Source organism: Eimeria tenella, genomic scaffold (genome assembly GCF_000499545.2).
Source record: "Eimeria tenella Houghton genomic scaffold, Eth_scaff31, whole genome shotgun sequence".
NCBI lineage: Eukaryota > Apicomplexa > Conoidasida > Eucoccidiorida > Eimeriidae > Eimeria > Eimeria tenella.
The window spans coordinates 19406-44814 of NW_013542966.1; the positions used below are offsets into that span (position 1 = coordinate 19406).

Sequence of the window (25409 nt, forward strand, 5' to 3'; positions counted from 1 at the left end):
GGAATGACTTAAGCTTGGTTTTACAGCACTTGCACTGGCAGCCCCAATCTGTCGTGCAACTCAACCTAGTATAGACAGCCTCAACAGAGGCTACTTTGCGCCCAGTAGCCGCTATAAAGTCCTTTTGCTATGCATTTCGTTGAGCTCGTCTGGAAAAAATTATGCAGAAGATTCCTCCGCACAGATGGGTCAGTGTATAGACGCAAGCAGTCCTGCTTAGTCCAGCGTCTGCTGTTCGTCAGCAGTGCTGTTTGCAAGCACTGCACTGAGGGGGACAGGGTATCCCTGAAGACGCGACGCAGAACAGGCGATATGTGCTTCCGGCTGCACGACAATGACTGTCAGAACTTCCCAAAAAGGGGTTTTGTGGGACCGACGAAAGGTCCACGAGGAAAAAACCTAAGAATTCATCTGCTGGGATTCGGCCCGCAGTGGCTTAAGTCATCACCTGCGCGAAACGCACTGCGTGCTTATTGCCCAATACAACACTACGACAATCTCATTGCCAGCCCTACTGTTCCGCAAAGATACATGTTCTTTGATACACAAGTGACATGGAAAGTCTCCGTAGTTCTTCCCCCCTCTTCAGTTCGCGTTAAGTCGTCATCTGCTTCCAACTCTGGCTTCTCAAACCCGCGTTATTCACAAGTAGTGCCTGGCTCTATAAGCAGGAAGTGCAGCGTATGAAGTTGTTATCTGCTTCCAACTTTAACTCCTTCTCACTCCCGCGTTATTCACAAGTAGTGCCTGGCTCTATAAGCAGGAAGTGTAGCCTTAATAGCCCTTCCGCGCACGACTCCGTTGCTATGACTCCTTGCCTAACCTTGTCTATCACAGAGGTGCGACCAATGGGAGCTTACTAAGTAAACTTTCGTCGCATGCACCTTAGAGACTGATGTCATAAAGAACCTCCACTACGACCGTGGTGCCAAAACTTTGCACGTCGCTTTGTTCAACTTCGCTGAAAAGGTTAAGTATGTGGTCATAACAGTTGGTTTAGATGTACGCTGTACACGCTTCCCCAACTAGTTGCAACATCTAATACACTAAAATAGAAGCGCTGTTTCCGTCGCTACGAATAACTTTGCCGCTCGCAACAGTCAAAGGAGAGTCTCCGGGCCCCTTGTCCCTCGACCAATGATAGGCACCTCACACGAGGAGAGGGCCCTGCTGCTTCGTGCAGCAACTCCATATCTCACTGCTATCTCTAGCCTCATAACCTGTAAGCAGCCACAGATTAACGGAGCATCCCCTGTGCACCGTCCTGGGGGCTGCGCCATACCCACCTGTCACATTTCTTGGGGCAGGAGCAGCGGAATTAACTTGCGCATTGAGCTGCAGCCAATAAGAAGCCCGAAAATTGCTTAAAAACTACAAAAAACTGCAACATGTGTGTTCACGGAAGCATCACCCATCTTCACACGAAACACCTACTCAACACACATTATCGTAAACACCCAGGAGTGCTGCTGTAGAGACGAACAAAGTAGAACCTGGATGTTGCTCCACCTAAGTCTCATGGACTTATACCGCTTGAGCAAATTCACCATGACCTGTACAACCCCATCCGTTCACAAAAGGATTTGGCTGAGCTCTCTTGAGTGCGGCTTGGTAGGGCTTTCACTGATACATCCATACAGACCAATACTACATAATAACCGTGTAACCGAAAATCGTTCCTCCCTACGCAGTGTGGGCCAGCACGGTGCACAGCCGGTCACCACTGCACCACGGGCCAATAAGCTTGTGCTATAAAGCATATGCATGCAGAGACAAATGTGCTCGGCAGCCTTTTGAAAGGTACGCATGCGCAGCCCATTGCGCGTGCTCTCCTTCCCTTGCTAGAGCAGCCGGCTACAAGCACCCACGCTCCTGTACGTGAGCCACCGCACCTCCCGGAGAGGCTGAAGGCCAAACACCAAACAAAGAAACAGATGGGAGGCACTTGACTGGGCGAGGGCGGGCACGAGCACGGCGTCTGCTTCGCTCCGGTTTCAAGCCGTGGTGCGGAATACGCCTGACGCTTAGCCTCTGCCTCAACAGCCCAGAAACGCTCAAAGAGACGTTCTCGCCAGTAAGCTCGAGTGCACAACTGCGACCGATACTTTACAGGTCGTCGATATCAGCGCCGTCTGCTTCGTCATCCACTCTTGACAGCTCGCCAGCCTCAGGCTCCTGCTCCTCCCTCATTCTCTCCCGAGCAGCTTCTTCCTTCCGTCGGGCCTGTTCCTTCTCCCAAGAGTCTCGGCTTGCGTATTTCTTCACGTGTTCTGCATGCATGCAGTCGCGAGCCCGTCGCATGCGACACCGGATTCTCCCAAACGCCGCGGCACGATGGACAAATTAAAACGCTCATGCCGAAAACTAACCTTTCACTTTCTGCTCGTACTGTGCTTTGTCTCTGTTGAGCAATGAAGCGGCTTCACTGTTCAACGGGTCTTGAGGGTTGGGGTAGGTCAAGAGCTGGGGCAAGAACACGTCAAATACGTTGACAAGGCCTGCAAAATCGCAACAGGCGAGCAAACGGAGGCTTCAAGTGGGCCTGGTCACTCAACAAAAATGGCCGGAAGCCTGGACTTAATCCCTCTTGAGCTGCGATGGCACCACAATACTCACTGTAAAGCGGAGTCCACGTTTGATTTATTACGTCCAAACAAACCGAGCCAGATGCTTCATCTACATTAGGATGTAAAATCTTGTTTAAAAAGCCAATTGACGGTGAAGAGAAGGGGTAATCGTCGGGCAGTGTCACGTGTACTCTCCACACACCGCCTTCGTATATTGCTGAACACCCCCACGCAGCGGAAGTGGCACTGAGCAACTGGTAATAGGACTCCACAAAGAAGAGGAAAATCGAAGCAGTGGTTGACACGTATCACAAACAGTGTAACAAAAAGACCCGATAAGCCTTCAAACCTGAAGGGCGGAGGGGTACGTCGCCCACTCTCTTTTGGCCCGTGGAAGACCACGTTGAAGTCTTGAGTGTTCTTGTTGTTGAGCTCCAAATCGTAGCCCGCCATCAGCCTGCACGAACAAACCCAGGCGATGAAGTCCAGCAGCCACTCTCCCCTTGCCATCCTCCCACAGCACTACTGGAGAAGACCACACAGGAGACAGCGGCTTGCGGCAGCGAATGCTTCTGTATGTACCCGACCCTCTGCAAGGAAAATATTAAATATCGAGAAAGTTCGAGGGCAACTCGGTTGCTCGTACAATTTGGCAAAGTCGCACTGCTTGCGAGAGGAGGAAATCTGTGTCTGCGCCATCGTGGACTAGAGGAATAAGACTGCTGGGGTGAGCCCCGAAGAAACAACCTCATGCATCTCTACCTGAACTCAGCTTTCTACATGGATTGGATCTGCAAGAAGCAGGCGTATAAAGGGAACACGTGGAAGAACTACACTAGTGATGCAGAGGGTGGACCAGCGGTTCTCTGCGGAGGGGTCTTAGGGTTGAGTCTGAACGAACCCCCGCCGCTTCCCAGTAAATACTTAAAACAGAAATCAAGCACACCACAAAATCCCTCAACACGTGGGCATAAGCAACTCAGAAAACCTGCATTCACTCAACCTAGGGCTTGCAGTGCACAACCTTACAAGCACCCTAGGGGCTGTTCGGGGTGTTGCTGTGCCGCGGCTGTCAGCACAGAAGCAACAGTAGACGAAGTACCCGTTATTAATTTGCCAAATCGGTGCTTATTATTGCTTTTGACTAAGAGACGACTGCTTATGTTTCCGCTGAGCCTGCCGGAGCCTGCCACCACCCAGATTGGCGGCATCCCCTCAGAGTGGAGCCCAAGCGCTCAAAAAAAGCCAAACAACGTAAGTTCGCTCTCATTGTATTTGCATGGCTACGAATAAAACAAGAAACTACTAATACATAATTTGGAAACTTGAATCCTTCGGGCTCGTTTCGACAGACGGAGGGGTTGCACACAGAGCAGAGCGTCCATCAAAGTGGTGAAGAGGAAGTGAATCTGCTTCGTCTCTCTTTGTACGCACATTAGACAGTGAACTGTGAGCCATATTCCCCTCATTATTGAAGCTGTTCTAGTTATTCTCTTTAGTTGACTGTCCAGCTTGGTGGCGAACGCTGTTTTCCCTTTGAGTCAGTGAAGTGGCTGTTGGAGACCAAGTGGGGTGTGGAGTACCGGCTATGCTTGTTGCAATATCGCTTACCACGGGGCAACATTTTAAGCTTTTCTTTTTATAAAGTAAAGCGTCGCCGCGATAAGCCAAAAGAAGGAGCTGTCTGCTTGATGTGCTAGATTGCGCAAGGCAGCTGTAGTGCGCGTCAGGAGGGAGTTCGTCTAGGGTGGAGCGAGGCGGCTCGTAGAGTTTTTGGAGTACAAGGATGAACAGCCTTTAACATGTACATCAAGAACAGTAAAAGTGAGTAAAAGCAGCGTGTATGCCTTATTTGGGACTGAGGTAGGTGAGCAGCTGCCGCCTTGCTAGCCACCGGGTGCAGGCGACGGGCCGATGGCCTTCAGCGCGGCTTGTGCAGCCGAGACCGTGGGCTCTCTGAGCAGATAAACATGCGATTTATCGATATCTTCTTTTGAATATTAATGCATTATATTGTTGTACAGTTTTCTGGAAGAGTGAGGAACCTATTGAGGTCAATATTTCCCTTGACATCGTGCTGTCGGCGGCGGACTCCTTGGACAGGTTAGACCGAGGCCGGGCCACGGTTGGTTGGAAGGAAATCTGTTCAGTGTTTGTCTGTTTGTTGGACTCATCATTTGGCTTTTAGATTTGCCCTATTCAAACCCTTCCGAAGATGTGGTTCACAACGAGGCAAGAAGGGCTTGATGACCCGAGACCGGCCATGCGCGGGCCTTGCGTCGATCTGCCGGGGGCAATCTTTTGCGGCAGCATCAATGGCAACAGCTTTTTGCTCCGTGGAGGCTTCCTTCTGCAGCTTTTTTCTCTGAGTGGTCTTTTCATTTCTTACTGGGCTTCTGGAGGCTCTGGCCTGTTCGGCTACGAGCTGCAGGGCATGAACGAGGTGCGTCAGCTCCTGCCTCTTTATTGTTCTTGCGGTGTGGAAGCTCACAGTCACAAACCTTATAGCCCAAACACGTGCCACATGTCTCTTACTTGATCCGCTGAGCACCCAAAGCCCGATCTTATTTGAGACGCTTGGTGGTCGCGTAGCTACCTACTCTCTGCTGCGGTCATGGCTTTCTCTGCACTCGAAAGCGCGATTAATTCGGGGAAATCTGGTTTCCCGAAGCTTCAGTAATTGATATATTGCTTTTTTGTACTTGCCATGGCGATTTTCAGTGTGGTTTTCAACTGAGTGCTATCATGTGCTGCAGGCAGCCAGGAGCTCTGAGGGTTTCCATGCAGCCCTTGCCTTTTTCTCTGGCCTGTACATGCTGGGAGCCACTTATTTAGTTTGTTTCCAGGCGATCGCTGCAGATGATGCCTGGTGAGCTGGCTATACTCTCTTGTTACACCTGAGGTCTTGGTACAGGGCTGTTCAGCGCTTTGGATGCGCAAGAAAGTTCAGCCACTTGACGGACTCGCTTCAGATAGCTTCATGAGAGTGCAAGTGTTTTTGTGCTTTGTGGTCAGCTGGGCCCGGGGTTATCGTTCTGGCAGCAAGATCCTTCGTTTGGCGACGTTCTTGGACCTGTTGAGCAGCATCATGCAGTTTATTTTCTTCCTGTACATTGCCAAGTTTTACAAGCCTAAGTGGTACATTCATTTCAAAGAAGGAGGCCCCGAGTGTCTTTTCTTCTCATACATTCGCTGCCTCCACGCCGTTTGTCTGGCTCTCTACGCCGCCGCGACTTACCTTTTGGAGGTTTACCACGACGAGGGTGCTGGTGACCTGCACGCATACATCAACTCCGCACTGTTCGGCTTGGCAAGCATTGTTGGTAAGAAGGCCTTTAAGTCTTGATAATTTGATCGCTTGAAAACTGCGTGCTATAGATGGCTTTTTCCGCGGTTTCCCAATTTATTTACAGTTGAAACTATCACGCTGATTTGGTGTTTGTTGACTGGAGACATAAATACACCTCTTAAGGACAAGCATGGTTTGGCAGCTGCAGATTAGTGCACTTATGTCCTCATTTATCTACTGATCTCCTTTTTCGTCGCAGAATTCTCTGTGATGTTTATTCCCATCGGGGGAGCGTCCACGTTGACAATCTGGCTGGCACTTCTGGCAGCTACCATATGGGCAGTATTTTTCGAGCCTGAAGTGAACAATGTGTCGCCTGCTCTTCATGAAACAGAGCTCACCAATGATGTTGAGCAGCAAGTTGAAAAGTTCGCACGTATGTCTCCTTATTACCCCTCTGGAGACACTCAGCAGCCAGCCATGACGCCCCAGGCTTCCCAGTCCCCCCCAACTGGCTTCTCTCAGGCGCCTAGCCAGCAGTTCCAACAGCAGGCGTCCATCGTGGCCCAAGCCTACGAGGCGGAAGGGCGTCAGTAGCTCAATAATATGCAGATAAACAGTGCGTTGTGCGCCTCATAAACGAATACAAGGGTTTAGAACTCCGTCCACATAGTGGATATCAAGACAGAGACGCCAACAGCGTGTGCTTTAGGACTCTTGGGGATATGGGAGGGGCGAGAACATTTCTAAGGGCTGCAGCGGCAGCAGCTCATCCGCCCGCTTTCCCTCCATAGACCTTGTTAATTTTATCGCCGTAAGGGTTTTTTTCGCTTAGCCTCAGGAAGAAAACAGTGCATGCAGATGCGCACATGGGGTTGGAGTTGCTTAGAGATAGGAAGAAATTATATATTCGTGGCACTGCAAACTAAGCAGATACAGCCAATGTATATAGGTGCCTACACGCTTGCATACAGGTGTACCCATGCACAGACATCTACAGATCGTAACAAAGCGTCAGGTAGACCTGAATCCAGCATTTGTTCGGCCTCCTGTCAGGCACCGCGACATGCTTTTGGCAGTAGAACTCGTGCAATGCTTCCACTGCTCTGCAACGATTGCCGTACATTTTGGCCTGTCTCTACTGCTCCCATTTCTGGTGGTGTCGTAGTGAACATATGCAGGACTAGTCAACTCCGGCTCTATTGTTACCAACCTAAGAATGCGAGTTGCGAAGACTAATTGCTCCATGCGTGTCCCTCAATAAAACTGGTGGGCTCCCAGCTTCTGCATCTGGAAAACAGTGACAGCAGTGGCTGTACGTTTTCCCGTCTCGGCTGTCATCTACATGCTGCTGGACAAATAAAAGAAGCCGTAGTTTCCGTTCGTGTAGCAGCCTCAGGTAACACTTATTTAGGGGACCCAGCAAACTGGCGGGTTTCCTCAGCAGCATATTTGCTGGATAAAGGCGACCTCTCGGAAGCAATTGAACGGTTGAGGCGTCCAAGAAAGCAATGGAAGACGGAAGATGTACACGGAAAAATTGGAATCTAAAGATAAATAGCCATTGAACCTGACTGGATGCTTAACAGCTGCCGCTCTGTTAATACGCCGTTGCAATACAAGCCTTATAGACAGAATTTGCTCGTAAAGCAGCACCACTTTACGTGAGGCATCGCTTATGGCTGACTGCTGCATTGATTCCACTTATTTTGGCCGTTTAATGTGCTGCCGGCCCCTTCAATCCGCCGTTTCAAATGGTCTTTGCCTCGTTTTGATCGCTTCTCGCTTTGGTCGCTTCCCAAATGAACAATGCTGTGTTTGTGTCAGCATTTTCTCCGTTTGCGCATGTCTAAAGGGTCTCCATTTTCATTGCTATGGTGCGTCCGTTGTAATCGCATAGTTGCGACAATCGCTACTCTCATAGTGCAACTGCGTAACAGCAGTCGGGCTATTGCTGCTTATGTGTGTATGAATGATTTGCCGTATGCACTTTGTTTTTGGCGTTCCTGCATTAGAAGGAGTCATAAATAGGCCACTTGTTCCCCGCCACATTACTGCAGGGGTTGGCACTGAGGAGAGCCGAGTAGAGGCTTGAGCTCTCAGAAGTCTGCAAGGTCTCCTTCGTCCATAGAGTAGCCCGGCAACCTCTTTCACCCGCACGGTGACTCAGAGGCGCCCTTAGAAAGCCCTTCTCTTCGTGGCTGCAGAAACAGGTCTTGCCGTCCCTCAGCGCCATGAAAGGGGCACAATGCAGGGGACGGACTTGGAGGATTGGCTACGGCGTTCCTCTCCCACTCTATCGGACATGACAGGCTGTGTCTCTTCGAGCTAGGTAGACTGGACAGTGCCTGGCTCCCAGGTTCGGCTTCTACCGCAGTCTGTCTTGGCGATAGGTCTTGCCGAAACCTCACTGGGCCGCTCGAAGCCGTCTTGTTGCTCTTGGTGCGTCTTTTGCGTAGAAACTCAAATGCATGTCGTACCCGCGCAGCAGAGCAATGGCGGGGAGGAGCTTCTAACCTCTCGGGGGCGATAATTGTGACTTGCGAAAATGAACCACGGCGAACCCATTGGGGCTGCCCCTGCGCGTCCAGAGTTTCCTCGTCGCACGATATTACGTGCATCAAAGACGCATGCAGTTCGTTCAGTTGCTGCGGGCAACAACAGACGAACCAGAAAGCACAGACTAAACACTCTACTTGCTGCAGCACTCATCAAATACAGCCACAGCTTCGCTGTGGCCCCGTACTGTCTTCTGAGGGGTTCTGAAGGCAAAAGCTTCGCTCAAGACGAAGAGGGATAGCCTGTCTTACTGCAATGAACCTTGTGGGCGTTTGAGACAGAAATCTCGGGTCTTGTGGGTCCCTCAGAAACAAAAGTTTGGCAAACTTGACGTGTCCAGCAAAGTGTCTGGCCACTCGGCAGGCAGCGTGGATTTCGCAAACCTGGTCTCCTGCACTGATTAAGTCACATCTCCAGTCCGCTGGAAAGGGGTCAAAGCCTCTGGGGCTCTCGCTGGGTGAAGGTCCTTGACTTCTTTCGCCCCTCCCCACCCCAGGCTGCAAGTAAGCAACAGCAGCAGCCTGGAGCTGGTCACGCAAACTCAAGGGGGTACTCGCCGGACCCTCAACGGGCTCGCCCTCTCCGCCACCTGCCGGTACTTCTGCTGCGGGGGCTGGTGCTATGGCTGCTGCTGGTGCGCTTCTGGAAGAGCCACCGCAGCAAGAGGAAGCTGCAGGTTGCTGCAGCGGCGACGGCCGAGAAGAGTTCTTTGCCAACTCGGCCTTGCAGGGAGAAAGATCGCGGGGTTCACCTATTTGGCTCCCCTCGGCTGCGCGTTCACTTACAGAGCTCAATATGTCTCTTCTCGCAGTGCTGCACCAGCCACAGCACCCAGAAAGAGGCCCTCTGCCGCCGGTTCTGCTTTCTGCTGCTGCTGACGATTCAAGCTGTGCTGAAGTCCTGGCTCTCTTGCAGAAAGGAGGCGCAGATCGCCTGGGACGAGAAGGGTCCCCCTCTACTGGGCATGAAGGTTCGACGGGGTTAGAATAGAGTTCTAAGGGAGACTCCTCATCTTTCAATGAGGCCCCCTGCACGGGAATGTGAGTTTGGCACAGGAGCGCGTTCAAGTATCTCTGTACTACAAAATCAAACTCGTGGTACTGCAGCAACACAGCGGACAAAACCAACAGCAGAGACACTTAAGCCTGTCTGCCTCTCCATGTAGGCTTGAGTCGGAAAAAGTGAAAATAACACACAGAGCTATACACGCAAGGAAATGAACAAAACAACGCTAACAGACGTTAAGAGATCCACAAATACATGGCTACACAGACTACGAAGGATGCAAATGATGCGGCCATTAGCCACCATTTGCCACCGCAATAGCTGAAAATGGCATCTTTTGGGGGGGGAACTCCAAATTGGGCACGAGAAGGAAGTAACAAGAGAGGGCACTGGAAGGTTGATAGTTGAAAATGGGGAAAGAACGCAATACACGAAATGGGCACACACCTTAAGGGCCGTATAAAACTCGCAGAAAGCCTCCTCTTCCGTCATGGGAGGAATGGGTCCCACCCTTCTCGCGAAGTGCTCTGTAGAGTGTATGTACACTTTCTCCCTCTCACAGAGTTCCCTCAGTTCTGGGAGGCACATGCGCAGATAGAATTCCTGGACGGTCCTCAGCCCCGCATTGGTCACAATAACGATTTGTGTGTGTCTTTTTTCCCTCAGCTTTCTCAGATCGTCAAAGAGGGCTTTGAGAGCTCCAACCAGCTTTGACTGCTCAAGCCCCTTCCTTATACATGCAACCGCCTGCTGCAGACCGAAGTATAGTTGCATCTTCCGCCAGCACGCCATTATCCACCCCGTCGGTATCAGTGTGTTGTCCAGATCAAGAAGTACCAAACAGGGGCGACTAGGTCCTCCAATAAGTGCCCCCGAACTTCCTGTGTTGTCCAGAATTTCTCTTCCGCCATCTGCGTAGAAGCGACTATCTGCGCGGGCACCAGACTCGCATTCTGCGCCAGTCAAAAGTTTTCCTGGGGAGGACTTCTCGTGGATGGGGGCAAAGGAAAGAACAGGGGGCCTGGAAGCCGCGTCTAGTCCAGGAGAGTTTTCCGCGGACACAGGCGAGGAAGAGGGCTTCAGAGTTTTCAGTTCTGCTTCCCCGCATGTTGCAGCTTCCGCAGTCGAAGACCAGCGCGACAATGCCACAGAGCAGGGAAGGGAAGTCCTGCTTCCCTCAGGCACCCAAGATTCTGCACGTCCCTCGCTAGCCAGCGGGCGCACTGCGGGCTTCAGCAGCTTTTCCCAGCTGCACTCAATTGAAACCCCGGAAGACTGGTGATACACCGGACTGATATATTCTGTGCATGGCGCCGCCTCTGGTAACTTGAGGAAACTTGGGGGCGGCTCCTCAGTTGGCCGGGGTGTGCAGCGGCCCTTCAAGTCTGGGCTGCCCATAGGAACATCGCTTCTGGCTGCTTCGAAAGAAGCACTCAAGCCATCAGAAGGATCCAAGGCTCCGTGTGCCTCGGAAGAGGAACTATTGTTGACAGGGTTCTTGAGAGGCTTGATAGCGGTGGGGCCCCTCAAAAAAGCGGGCGCATGGGGCGGGAAGAGGGGCCCCTGAGCTTCTGGGCTGGTCTCAAATGAGCCTCGGTCAGCATTCCGCACCATATCTATTTCTGCTGCAGGTGTGTGCGGTGCTGATGATGTGCTATTTGGTCTTCGGCTTTTCGCTGGCTCAGGGCGTTACAGTTGGTTGTTGGTTTAGTTCAGCCCAAGTGGAAGGGTAGCCGGCAGAACGTGATTTCCGTTGTAACAGCGGAAGTAACAAGAGAAACAGAAGAGAGGGCTGTGCTCCTCCCATCCTCAGACTGCTTGCGGCAAACAAAGAGTGATGCGGCAGCCACCTAGAACTTGCATCATCAGAGCGGAGGCTCTGTAGACTATCAGGCATTCACTGTGGGTAACACACCAGGAAAAAAGCGGGTCCAAACGAAGGATAATGCAAAATTGGCTGGGAAATATCGAGGATTACGTGAACTGTGCTGCGAAAGTAAGCGCTTGCTGGCTTCCCCTTCCCCTCCTTCTGCCGCATACATCCACAGGCCTGTAAAGGCATCCCCTGTCGATTATGTGATTTTCTCACTCAGAAGTACTGCGTTAGGCAAGAAAATGCCGAACAAGGCCTTTCAAAGGGGGTCAAGTAAGTCAAGACAGGGGCCCCAAAGAAGGGGTGCTGCCGCCCGGTGTAATCAGGGGATGAGAAGGAGCCCTAGTGGCGGCTTGATGTGCAGGAGATAATGGAAAATTATAATTAACTATAAGGAAAGGCAAATGCACTGCTTACAAGGGCACAAACTCTCGGGGTGGGGGGCGCCAGTAGCTTTCAGAAAGGGGAGGGTGGTGGTTATGCACATTGGCTGACAAGAGTAGAAGCATGTGTAAAATTAGGGGGAAAAGAAGATATTTCTTCAAAAATATGCAAATGATAAAGCTGATTCATAACTGATGAAACATTCCACTCCAAAGTAGGGTTCTAGACAAGAGATCACTGGGTGTTGAAAGTAGCGCCACTATGTAGCTGTGCTCGACGGGTCAATATTGCTGCACACCCACCGAAGAGCTTTATTTGCCCCCTTTGGCTCAGCAGTTTCTACTCTCTAGCTAATTCAAGGTTTACTTTATTCTATTTCAAAGCTTTTCCCCCCATATTCTTGCCCAACAGTACTCCGGGACTGCAAAGTCCAGTGAGCTCACACCAGGAGCACGGCAAGGAAAGCACAGCAATGGCAAGTTAGCGTTAAACCACAAAAGAACAGTACAATTTGGTAATAAAGCATTGCCTCCATATAAATCGATCCAAGTATATCAATTTGTACCTTGTACTTGGTGGTTTATGCTTGTCACATTAAACACTGTGCCAAGCCACTGCCGACCCAGGGTTAACTCGAACGCATGCTTGATGGATTGCGCATTCTAGAACACACAAGCAGTAATCCCAGTTTTTTCCATTGGCTAAAGCAATTTCGAGCTTATGGTCCGTGTTAGCTCTCATTGGACTATCCTTATTTTATCTATCTGTCCCAATAGTGGCCAGTGTATGTTCCTGTAGCCCTTCACTACAGTCAATGCTAAATTTCTTCATTTCGTCCGAACACACTTCAGAGGTAGTCTCAAGTTATGATTATCAACTAAACGTTAATATACTGCAGTGAGGCTCGAATTTGTACGGAGGTATCGCTAGAATATGTAAGCATCACAGCTCCCAGTGTACAGACAAGCCGTCGGATGCTACAGGGGTTCTGTAGGTTGGAAAGCAGCCTTCGGCAATATTTGTACTTTTTTGAGAAGCTTTGATACATTCCTGTGGCTCCTGTCTTTCCTCTTTACGAGCCTTTGCCAAGGAGCTTGGTGTTTGTATGTGGCGTTGCACGTAGCTTGGTCCCTTGTGGAGGACTTTCCGGGCTTGCACATCCAAACAACTTGGAAGTTTTCTCATTTTATTTCTTCGGTACCAAGTACACCCACTATTTCAAGCTGCAGGTCGGCTTTTTCCTGTCAACGGTTATCCCGCTGCTTGAGTAATGCCTGCTTCAGTGATGCCTAGCACTACAGTCTCCAATATTGAGTGCGTAACTGCTTCTGTAGCGCACAGTGCTACAGCCGTGCGAATGTCACTTTTTCTGTAGTGCCCGTTACTATACTCCATCGAAGAACTAGGATATATCGAACTAAAATTTGTCGAGCTTTGCCAGGAGACAAGGCTTCCAGGGCGCATGTGCAGCTGCAGCTAATCTAAAGGAAGTAACTTACTTGTGGAAAGCTTAGAGACCTCAGAGCTTTAAATTAAGTGGCTTGTCCACGAGGGTAATCTACTGGCGACGAAGCAGCCTATCCTTTGGGATACAAAGCTATTGGCAGGCAGTTGGTATCCCTATCTACATGAACGCTCGCACGCTGGAAAATCACAGCGTCCTTCTAGAGCCTACTTCTCAAAATTCACTACACTATATTGCAAATTTGCAGATTCATCTGGCCGGCCAGCAAAGTCCCACTCTATTACTGTGCTAAGCGCCACCATTTACCTGTACCCGCACGCTCCCAAGCAACCGTGACTTTTCTGCAACGATCACTTCTCATTTTTAGCTTCACTTTAGACGATCATGGATGTTTCCACGCATTCTTGTACACACTAATTCCGTGGTGAGTAACTCTGCTACAAATCGCCGTCTCTTCTGTATCCAATTGAGGAAATATTCCCGATTAAAACCACGTCTTCACCAGACCTCGGAGCGTCTTTATCTTATTTCCGCCCGGAGATACTTTACCAGTGGCATTATTCGGGGAGAGGCACTTTCCCAAATATATAGCGTAGCGTTTTTCAGCAGCAGAGCTGAGGACTGCCTGTGTCGATTGTCGTGTTTTCGGCTCTGGAACAGTGTGAGGGGTTCTCTGGTCGGAAGATAAGTGAAGTGTACATTTTGCCCTCCAGAGCAAACATGTAAGTTACAGCATGGCTCTGAGCTGTATTGCCGTTGAGGGTCTGTGTTCGGGCGAGCCCTCATATGTTGCTGTCGCATAGGTGAATGCTCCTGCCTGGCTTCTGTGTTGATTTTCGTCCTGATATATCATTCAGTAGTCTTTGTAAATACATTAAGAATATCTTATTTAAAAAAAACAACTAAAATTAATTTTTTAATAAATTTAGGTAAAAGACTTTTAAAATTTATTTTTAATAAAGAAATTATATTAATTTAGATATAAATGTTTTTTTTAATCCATTTATAATTAAATTTTTTTCAATAGTGTTTTCTACGAAAGGATATACCACGTAGATAAAGTCGGGGCCTAATAAATATAAAAAACAAATTAAATCATATTTATAATTATTAAAAATACAATAACATTTATTTTCTTCTAAAACTTTGATAAAAAGAAAAAGTGTATACAATTAGTAATAATTTTAGCATTTTTTGACTACATCATAACATTCTAAATATAATGCTTTTATAAAAGGCATTTTATTAAAACTTTTTATTTTAGCTGCTTTAATAAGCCTTACCTCACTTCATTTTAAAGTGTATGAAATTATATTTAATTCTTTAAATAAATTTTCATTTGAAATATCTACTATCTATATTAAACCAAAAAATTATATTTAATATAATTTTTAATTATAATTTTATGGTAAAAAATTATTTATATAATTTTTTATTAAAATAAAATTAATGTCTATAATTTAATATATAATATTTCTTTATTTTTATTTGTATTTTTTTATATTTAAAATGAATATAATGAAAAGGTATATAATGATAAAAAATCTTTAAATTTTAAATTTAATTTATTTAAAGTCTTTAAATTTAATCCACCTATTAAACGATCTTTAAATAATTTAATTTATTTTTTATTAATAAAAAAACTTATAAAATCAGGAAATCAACATAAATCTATTTCTTTAAAGAAAAATTTATTATTGCCCTTATCAGGGGCGCGCTCTACCGATGAGCTAACAGCCCTTTTTTACTTACTAGCACTTAATTATTTTTATAAAATATAATAAATTGATATTTTTATAATATATATATTTTTTATTATATATTTTTTTATTTAAAAAAATCATTATTTATTTTTTATATTTTTTGTTTACTTTTAATCAATTAATAAAAAATTCAAGAAAAAAAAAGAATAAATTTAAAAATTCAATTTTAAATAGATTAGATTAAAAACAAATATAAATTTATATAAAAAATATAATATTTCTTTTAATGATAATTCTGCTGTACATATTATATTTTTAATAAAGTTTTAAATAAAAATAATTCATTATATTCATATATTAAAAATTTCTCTAATAGTAATAATTTAATAGCATTAGATTTTATTAATATACTAGATATATTATTAGATATTTCTCCTTTTTTTAATAAAAAACTAGGAATTTTAATTATACATATAATTTTCAAAGGTATAAATATTTTTAAAAAAATTATACCCCAGGACGGCCTATATAAAAAATAAATTAATTATTATAAAGAAAAATTTTTCTTTTTTTTATTTGAAAAAATAAATATAAAAAAAGAAAAATCAAAAAATTTAAAATAAATATATTTTATAATAATATATTTTTATAATACAAAAGCAAAAAGTTATTCAGAAATTGATTCTGCCCCAGAAGAAAAAGCTAGAGGGTATAATTAAATACGGAAATAACGGGATTCGAACCCGCATCTTCACCGCGACAGGGTGTTATTTTAAATAAAATTGAGGTTTATATCCTTCAAAAAATGGTTTTTTTCTACCACCTTCGATATATTAAATAAAATATATTTATTTTTAAATAAGTAAATTAGAAAATAATTCTGATTGAAGAAGATTTGTATTTTTTTATATTTAAAATGAATATAATGAAAAGGTATAATAATTCATATATACAATTTTTAAATTTATTTAATACATTTAATAAGATAAATACATTTTCAAATGCTTTACATATTATGGATATTATTAGATATTAAATATAATAAAAAAAATATAACAGATTTAGATTTATTAGAATAAAAGGAAACAACCTACATCATAAGTTAAGGTTTTAAAAAGTATTAAAAATAAAAAGAAATTTAATTTCATTTATATTTAGGAGGTGTACTACCTTCAGGTTTAAGACCTTTAATACAATTAAATAATAATAATTTTGTATCTTCTTCTTTAAATGAATTATATAGAATCATAATTATTATAAATAATAAACTTAAACAGTGGCAACTTTTACGTCGTAAATTTCCAAAGCATTTGAAAATGTATTTATCTTATTAAATGTATTAAATAAATTTCTACCTTCAGGTTTAAGACCTTTAATACAATTAAATAATAATAATTTTGTATCTTCTTCTTTAAATGAATTATATTTATGATCCGGAATTTCGCTACCTTTGGACCGTTATAGTTACAGCCGCCGTTTACTGAGATGTTTTATTTTCATAAATATAATTTGAATAAGAATTTATTTCTGTAAAAAATAATAATTTTTTTTTATTGCTTTCATAATTTTTATATATTTATAATTAAAGATAATATTTTATATATATTATTTATACCAATAATTTTAGAATTAAAGTGTTTTAGCTTGTTCTGGTTTTTTTGCCTCTATTAGTTTTCAAGAAATAATAAAATTTTTAAAGAAATTAAGTATAGAACATTCTATTGACTGGCTTAGTGATTGAATATGAGGATGTGGTGAAATTTGGTAAACATATTAATTCAGATTTAGAATTTGTTAAAATAGCTATTTTTTTAGCTTTAATATAGTTTATGGAATTGTTATTAGATTAAAAACAAATATAAATTTATATAAAAAATATAATATTTCTTTTAATGATAATTCTGCTGTATTAGTAGATAAAAATTTAAACCCAATAGGATCATAATAAAAAAAAATTATTATTTTTTACAGAAATAAATTCTTATTCAAATTATATTTATGAAAATAGCCCTTTATGCTCTGGGCTATACACGTGCTACAATGGATTAATATTATTAGATTGTGAAATTAAATTTGTAATATTTAATTCTAAAAAAATTTTATTAGGTATTAAATATACTATTTTTTTATTAAATTAAAAATATTATATAATTAAATTTTAAAAAAGAAATTGACAAAAAAAAAAATATATTTATTGTAGTAAAATTTTTAAACATAAACAACGACAAAAATAATAAAAATTTAAATATAGTATATAATTTAGATTTAAAAGAATTAGTATTTAATTTATATTTTTCTAAATTTTTAATACATTTAAAAATATCATTATGTAATATATTTGAAAATTTTTTTAAATAAAGCTCATCGGGCTCATGATCCGAAGGTCAACGGTTCAATTCCGTTCTCCGTTTTTTATTTCTTAAAAAAGAAATAAAAAACGGAGAACGAATTCAAGCATTCCTATGTTTGCAACCCTGGCGCTTTTGTGGCCCAAGCCCCGCTGCCTCCCGCATACATCATCAAGACTGGCCAACGCACGTGCACTTCTAGAAGTCATGACTGACTACCTTACTCCTTCTGACAGAAAGCAAAAAGCATATTTTAGAAGTTCAGACACTTTACTAAGCATTTAAGAGAGGTGAAGTTCGTCTGATACGCCAGAGCCGGCCGTCGGCACAGAGTTTTAGCATTTTACAGGGTCACTGCCAATCTGGCAAGGTGAGCCCAGCTTTGCCCCGCCTTGTCTCTCCTGTCCTGGTAAAAAATAGGTTTATGCATATCACAACACCCTAAAGACGAGGTTTGAACTCCCAGAGAGTACACGCGATGTCACTGTAGGTCCTAATATCCAGAAATATATTTGTTTCCCCCAAGTCTTTCCCCCGGGCTGCTGCACTGCAGCTTCAGTGCCTCTTACAGCCCTAAGCCCTGAACGTAGCTGCAGAGCACAGCAGATCTTAGGGCCAGTTAATTAAATTCAGATGCGTGTTTATCACTTCTCGATTTATTATTTCAATCTGCACATTCTGAATTATATGGCGTAAAGGCCACTTCTGGGCTACATTGTTCTGCTGTGCGCTACAACTTCCCCCACTTCAACGAAACCTCTCCTGGCAGTGAAAGAAAATTATGTGTCTGCTGTTGGTTTTGTTTTCTTTATATTCATTGTATCGTGAGCGCGTTTTGTAACTTTCTTAGGCGGTGCCGCGACGCTTTCTGTTGCCGCCTCTCGAAGTTTCTGCTGTGCGTGCTTTGCTACATGCCGTGGCTACACGTTCGCAGGTAAGGCAAATCAAAACGGAAAGTAGGACGAACATTTTGTAGCTCAACCTCTGTGTTTTAATCCTTTTATTGAGCTGCGGCACTGTGAGGTTGGCCAAATATCAGGCACTGTTAATAAGCTGAGACCCTTGCCAATGGAGACAGGAAGCCTTCCCTGTCTGTAGTAATTGTCGACACTGGAGTTGCAAGAAGCTGTACTGCGATCTAGTGGAATTTGAGCAAAGGAAACCCATGTGTCGAGCAGGCGTGGAGCGACCTACACGGTGCTGTGCTTCTGGGGGCTTGGGGTCCTTTAGAGTTCCACCAGGCCCGCGGTCCCGGTGCTTCACATTCCCACCCGCGGCATCCTATTTATCCCACATTTCTGTCTTGAAATCAAAGCAGGATTAGGATGCCCAGCAAATAGGGGAATAATTGGTGCTGTTATTGTCACTCATGTTGACAGCATTAGTGTGCACACCAGGAGAGACAGAAGAACTCAGGGCCCGACAAGAGCAAAAATATGCATTTTTCAACCCATAGTTTGATATATTTGTCCCATAAAGACCACTAGACACCTAGGTGGCCGACAAGAAGAACTATTTAAGAATTGGGCTGGACACCGCTTGTTATAGAGCTGGCGTCCAAAAGTGGCACTGGCTATTGGCGAGCAGCTAAACTCTGAAGAGCAAGACTCCTTATCCTGAACTGTTCTTTCTTCAAGTGTCAATAAGCAGTTTACACAGATAGCGCGTTGCTCATGACCCGCCAACTACACGGGCATCCAAGAATGAATTGCTCAACATGTCGCAGTACTGCTGGCACCTCCTCCGCCTGTTTAACTCTCTCCCTCAAAGTAAAACATAGTGCGACTTAACTCAGCCCAACAGCTTTTGCTATAGAGCAAAGAATACATATTTTTTTCAAACTCCTAGCCCCTCCAGCCAATTAGCAGAGCCCACTGCCAGTGCAGACTTTGCGTGCTTGCTGATGATTTGCATTATTTTCTTGGTCCACACAGATTGTTAGCAGCCACCAAGAATTGAAAGTTCGGGATACAAAGCGGCCGTTGGAGTACTGGGCATAGAGCTTGGAAATCAGGGATAAGAGAAGAATTTGGGAGAAAAAATCCCGTCTTATCCGCGCTTCCTGGGCTGCACGTCCAGGTCTAGGTAACCTCTACCGCATTGTCCTGTTCCAGCGTTCTGAGCCACGAAGAATGTACCTGTTCTTATGCACAGCATATGAGGAATTTGGCAATTCAAATAAAACAGCCTGCGCAGTTTCAGGTGCTTTTGTTGCCAGCCGTGGACGAGGTGGGCTTTGAATCCCCCCTGAGCTACAGACTAGTTGCCCTCTTCTGTAAGTACTGTAGCCCGCCATAGATATTTCTATGTAGTTCTATGTAGCAATTTTGATAGCGTGAGCGTTTCGCTGACCCACATCCGCAACAGGCTCCTGATGCTGGCCCCACGGGCCATGCTGCATTCCATCAGGGCAGCTAGACCCTCGCACCCCCAAAAATGGAGAAAACAATTCATTACATTGCTTAAAGCTGTACAGTGTCACATATTTGTGACTTACCTTTGTATGTACACACATGCACTGTATTCATAGGGCCCGATGGCTTCATCGATTAGTGCAATTTTTGCAGGAATGGCCTCGGAGAAGTATTGTACAAGGTATCTAGACACCTCGGATTCAACCGAAAACTTGTGTAAGTGAAAATTTAACCGGCTACTGATGCGAACCTACATAGATAAGCGTCAAGCGCTATGGGATAGCTCGAAACCGCGGCGGAGCTGCCCTACGATCAGCCCACATTATACGACCTACCGTCTACTGACGCCATCCCTTTTAAACAAAAGGCCCAGTAGCATGTAGTTTGTATGTAAATTGTTGAAAGGTCAAAGATGTTTCTAAACGTCAGGGTTGGCACTGTAGGAAACATCGTAATCGACTACTGCGTGGTACTCGTGAACCCAGCAGCAGGATCCACTGGCTGTTGGCCGCCGTACACATTGATACATCAATCACAACGTTATGCGTGAAACAGTCTGGAAGCTAATAAAATTATCATTTATGATTATGAGGGCGAAATACGTACGGATTTGACCCTCCAGAGAGCGGTGAACAAGTAAGGCGGCGCAGCTCTCGGGGACTCACGTGCAAAACAACCCGATCGCGGCCACTCCCAAGCCTAGGATCTTCCCTTCTATTCAGTCTTTCTATGAAATAATATTTGAATTCTCTCCGTTTTCTGTTTTCCTCTCTTTACTGCTAGTTCATTCACTCCCCACAAAAACGCGGGCACGCCGTTGAACCCCCTGCTGGCTCGGTCAGGGCCTGCAGGAATCCCCTGTGTAGTTTTGAGGGTTCCGATATCATGGGGCTGTTTTGGAGCCCCCCGAACATGTTTTTTATCGCTGAGGTGTACGCCGCTTGCTTGGCAGGACTGTGGGTGGGCGCAAATGGCGCTGCCTCCCCCTTATGGAAGGACAGTTCCTTCAATTTTGCTCCAGATCAAGCTTACCCCTCTACGCAGGTTAACGATGTTCCTCTTACTGATTTCGTTGTATCAGATTTATATGAGGTTAAGGAGCATCACAGGAGGTCCATAGGGGGCTTGCTTGGTAGAATAATTGTTGCTGCGGTGATAGCTGCTATAGCATTCGTCCTTCTTCGCTGTTTCATCTCTCTCAAGCAAAAGCCAAGTGACTGGACATCCCGTCATCTTGCAGAAGGTAAACTCGATGTGGAATGTCAGGTACGCTTCACGAGCAGCGCGCAGCAGCGCTTCAAATCACCGCAGTCCGCTACTTTGGCTCTGGCAAGGACTATTCTCGGAGAGAATTGCCTCTCTTTGCTCTTGTCCTTTCTCTTGATAGGAATACTCATATACTATAATGAGAATTGACGCGCCGACGCCTAAATTGAAGAAAACAGAGAAATCAGAACACTCGGTGTGTCTGAGGAATAGGCTTGAATGCCTACTTATTGGCAGCGAAAAGACGGCAGTAATTCTGATGCGCTAGATCTCATAATCCTGCTCCATCAAACCTTGTTAAAGAGCCTTGGTTTTATTGAAGCAAATACACTACAGGCACATTTTGTCATGGTTTCCACGTTTTCACGAAGATCTGAGTTGGGATTGTGCGTTCGTGCTTACAGATTGCGACGAAGGAGGTCCTACAAGAGCTTCGGACTAAGTATTATGCTCCAGTTTGTCGGTTCATCATGCCAAATTTTATGCGCCACCCTTAGCTACTGCAGCACAATGAAAGTCTCACATTCATTGGATAACGCGACAGCAGCAATTCGGTAGACACTACTGTGCAACTACTACAACTCGGTAGCCTTTGTCGACGTGTTTCTGTTTAGCTTCACTGCGGTGCGTACCTATGCGTTTATTCGTATTTTCAGCGACTAGATCACAAAAAATAGTTTCTCACGGCCTGTGCTTCCAGTTTGATATTACCGAAGTTGGCCCAGTGGTAAGCCTTCCACCATGCCTTGTTTACTAATGGCCCAAAAAATGCCAGAGCAAGCACAGCTGTGTCTAGCTCAGAGGAATATTTATAATGAACATAAACGCGGCTTATTTACTAACGCCGATTCCCTCACCAGTGTACTCCATGCACAAACATCGTGGTGTCATTCTGTCAGCAACTCAAAAAGGAATTTCTCTAGTTGCACGGAAGGAAAGCCGATACCTTGTGCACAAGGCTACTTCTCAGTTCACATATTTCCGTGATTCCCTGCTCCCAAAAGTTCTGAGTTTGCTCCGCTGCATGGTTGTTTCTCCCTCTGAGGTGTTTGCTCACCTTGACTGATACCTTACATAGGAGCGCTTAGCAGTGTGCCTGCCTTCTGGTAGCTGGAAAATGGCTGGAAAGTGTGGGAAACGTATTGCTGAGCGAAGTGGGCTTGCCGCTTTTTCTCGCAAATGCACCTTGTCTTACCCTCAATAGGAAGAGCTCGAGATACAGGGCGACTCATGACACTGCAGAGGCCTTGTTTCTAATTGGCCAGTTGACACGTTCTTTTGTCCTAATGCATTGCCTCTGTTCTTGTGCTACAGCCTCCGCGGCCGGATTTACAAAGGGAGGAACTTCATAAGGCAAGTGGCATCTTCAACTGCGGTGCACTTCATAAAATCAATATAGCCCAAGTGTAGTTTGCCAAGAAGCTGTAGGCGTTGGTTGCACAGTGCGATACTGATACTTCAAGGAGCTATATTCACTGGCACGGAGGAGTCTTAAACACTGGAGTAGAAGGCATGCCGTTGTATTTGGGGGCTGCGCCACTTTTCGGACTGGGCGAAAGTCCGAAGCTTCTTAGGAAATGGAACTTCACGACGTTGAAGACGCGCTGAAGTATAGCAATCTGGTAGCAGACGTGGAGTCACTCAGTCTCTGTCTGTCCTGAATGCAGTGTCCTTGCAGTATTTCACTTATGTTCTTATCAGGCTGAGAAGGACCTACCTACGGCGGTTACACCAAGGGGCGAGGGCCATGCTCTCCGGGTATCAAGAGCAAGTCTAGTACAGCAAGAAGAAGAGCTGGCGCCCCAAGCCATACAGAATGAACCAAAAGAGGTGAGTTGTCAGGTCATGATTGGTATTTGATTGCTACGCGCCATATCCCTGGTGCACTCAGGAGCAGAGTTTGCCTTCAAGTCGCGTCCACTGTCTATTAGAATAAGCCTAGTAAGAAGAAACAGAAGGGTGAAATCTGCAGCTTCGAGCAACAGCATTTGTTTTGTGTTGCAAAATGTGGCTAAAAATCCCACCATCAGTGCTTTTCGATAACTGCCAAGGATATTGCTGTGTAGGGGTCTCTTGCAAGCACTTGGATGCAGGGTGTGCACTTCAGTCCGTGGAATGTGCATGCTTTACAGCTCCAGTTCTTCATTATCTTCTGGTGATCTGTCGTATTGCTTCAGCCATCATTTGACGAGCTCTTAGCTGCTGTAAACTACCCCAATTCTCTTTGCCTCATGTGGAAAATTGCAGTCACAAATGATTTCCCTTCCCTGAGGGTGTCTTTGCATTGCCATCGCAGCAAGAAGATGAGAAGCCAGGGAGTGACAAAGGCGCTGACCCGTTCGCAGAGTCTTCGGACTCAGAGGCAAGCCATGAGCCCTCTCCTGAGTCGTGTTGCATTCAGCTGCTCCTTCTCGGGCATCTTAGAAGTGCTATTTGATATGCTTGCCTCCCTACGAGCACGAAGCTCGAAAAGCCTTCTAGCCCTCGAGTTCGAAATTCATTACCTCTTTCAAGCAACGTTTAGGTGCCACATCTGCTGAGATGATGAATATGCATCACTGCAAGTTCGTGCTAATTAGTGAAGATGAGTGCAGCCAAAACAGCTGTGCTCAAGCTGCAATGCGCTGTGCTCCGACTGGAACCTTTGTTCTCAGGATGAGGGCGTACTTTCCTCTAGTTTAGGACTGGCGCTTTCGAGGAGTAGAGCACGTAAAGATTCCGGCAGATTGTCAGACACTGGGAAACGCGACATGGTGAAGCACGTAGACACAGAGCGCGCTAGGCCCGAGGAAACGTCGGGAAATATACACGAAAAATTCGTCCTTCACCTTTGAGTGTCATAGTTGTTACTTTCACGTAGGGCACTTGTGGGTACACACGCCGTAGTACTGCGTTAGCAAATGCGCATCCTTGCTTGAACATGGCGCCGGCTTTCAAGTTGGAGTCTCGTCGGCATGGACTGGTGTGCTTCGCAGGCACCCCAAACAGCCTGGGAGGAAGACTCGTCAGAGGCATGCCCCAAGAATGTCGCCTTATGATATTTGCAGTTCCGCTGTCACCTAAGCTGGTGTTTAGGACAAAATATGAGTGTAGCTGCCACTGCGCACAGTTAGTTCAAGTGGTCGAGTCTTTTGCTAAGCCTGTTGTCGTGTAGACTTAAATGCATGATGAGGATGTACGAGACGCACTGAATTTTTGTGACATATTTTCTGTTAGGATGAGCTTGAAGGGGAGACTGCAGCCGAGCAGATGGGCACTCTTAGGAGCTCAGCAGAAGTAAGAAAGCGCTTTGAACATACATACGAGCCAGGCTTCAAGCATGAGGCCATCATCGTAGCACGTCTCCGGTATTACGTAGTCACCCATGGAACTGCCTTGCTCAGACGATGGCGGAAATATGCACGATTGTCTTGTTAGTGTAGATGAGCTGCTCTGTGGACATTATTCTTGCATGAGTAAAAATTGTCGAGAAGGCGCTGCCAAGTAGGGTCGTGTGCTACACTTGCTAAAACTCATGCCTGCTGGTCACGCGACGCCTTTCATTAGCCCCAAGAGATGCTTGGAAAAATATTCTTATCTTAATGGATCTCACAAGCTTTCGCATGGCTAGAGGAGACAATGGCTCTGCCCCTTGTTTCCGCCTTGTGCTTATGACCTAACACTTGCTTGCTGCCAATTTTTGCCTAGTGTATTTTCGCACCCTAGCACACTAAGCAGCTTTGGCGTATTCATATTTGTGCGATTTCAGGCTGTATTTGAAGAGCCACTATCGAAGCCAAAGGCGGAAGAGACACAGCAATCCGCTGAAGGAAGTTTTCCCAGTTCAGTTGAAGGTGCTGCAAAGTCTTCAGAGGTAGGCCTATTCAGAACGTATATGTTGCATGCTTAAAAGTTACAGTCATGAGATTTTCCTGGATTTACAGGGAACTGTCTCCACTCGCGAATAACGGGAACAGAAGACCCAGTCCGTCGATTAGGCTTGCAGCCCACATTTTTAGTTGGCAAACTACACATTGTGCTCCGTGCAAATGCGTGAGTAATTAATTGCGAGTTTTGCTTAACTGCAGCATTCAAGTGGCGGCCAACCTGGCTTGAGGGATTCATGGCGCCGTTTGACTTCCCAAGTGGATGTAGTGCGTTACGCGTTGCCGTTTGTGTACCGGTATTCCCTTTCAGTGTACCACTGAGAGTGTATGCAGCATCTTGGCAAAAAACAACTTTCGCTAGGTTCAGTGCTAGCCCTGTAGTATACTGATAAAACAGTCTCTTTTTTTAACTTTGTGAGACGCTGGTCGTGTGATGACGAGCAGTTAGAAGAGCTTGGTCTCAGCGTCATTCCACTTAATTCCATGTTAGTCAGACCAATTAAAGCACATAACTTACCATGTAGTATATGTCCTTTATCGACGCTCAGAGATCGCCGCGAAGCAAGAGACGCAATGCTTTAAGTCGGAAGATTTTGTCGACTTCTTCCCCGGATCTCAGGACTATGGTTTTGGCTGTGGGCTTTTGTGACTATGACATAACAGAACGCAG

General features: G+C 45.2%; 4 protein-coding genes across 4 annotated transcripts; 2 read left to right on the plus strand and 2 right to left on the minus strand.

Moving 5' to 3' along the window:
• Nucleotides 1-2106: 2106 nt before the first annotated feature.
• ETH_00015250 (ubiquitin-conjugating enzyme e2, putative) lies at nucleotides 2107-3077 on the minus strand (the record flags this gene model as incomplete). Its single annotated transcript, XM_013376014.1, has 4 exons — nucleotides 2107-2270; nucleotides 2370-2498; nucleotides 2617-2784; nucleotides 2945-3077. 4 exons carry the CDS (start codon nucleotides 3075-3077, stop codon nucleotides 2107-2109), a joined length of 594 nt encoding a protein of 197 aa, XP_013231468.1.
• Nucleotides 3078-4782: 1705 nt separating this feature from the next.
• ETH_00015255 (Multi-pass transmembrane protein, related) lies at nucleotides 4783-6453 on the plus strand (the record flags this gene model as incomplete). Its single annotated transcript, XM_013376015.1, has 4 exons — nucleotides 4783-5010; nucleotides 5324-5436; nucleotides 5583-5890; nucleotides 6116-6453. 4 exons carry the CDS (start codon nucleotides 4783-4785, stop codon nucleotides 6451-6453), a joined length of 987 nt encoding a protein of 328 aa, XP_013231469.1.
• A 1553-nt stretch (nucleotides 6454-8006) lies between these two features.
• On the minus strand, nucleotides 8007-11034 carry ETH_00015260 (uncharacterized protein; the record flags this gene model as incomplete). The annotated part of the gene is made up of 3 exons (XM_013376016.1): nucleotides 8007-8504; nucleotides 8667-9515; nucleotides 9868-11034. 3 exons carry the CDS (start codon nucleotides 11032-11034, stop codon nucleotides 8007-8009), a joined length of 2514 nt encoding a protein of 837 aa, XP_013231470.1.
• A 9458-nt stretch (nucleotides 11035-20492) lies between these two features.
• ETH_00015265 (uncharacterized protein) lies at nucleotides 20493-23310 on the plus strand (the record flags this gene model as incomplete). The annotated part of the gene is made up of 6 exons (XM_013376017.1): nucleotides 20493-20873; nucleotides 20995-21069; nucleotides 21278-21332; nucleotides 21530-21600; nucleotides 22575-22703; nucleotides 23170-23310. 6 exons carry the CDS (start codon nucleotides 20493-20495, stop codon nucleotides 23308-23310), a joined length of 852 nt encoding a protein of 283 aa, XP_013231471.1.
• Between the last annotated feature and the right edge of the window lie 2099 nt (nucleotides 23311-25409).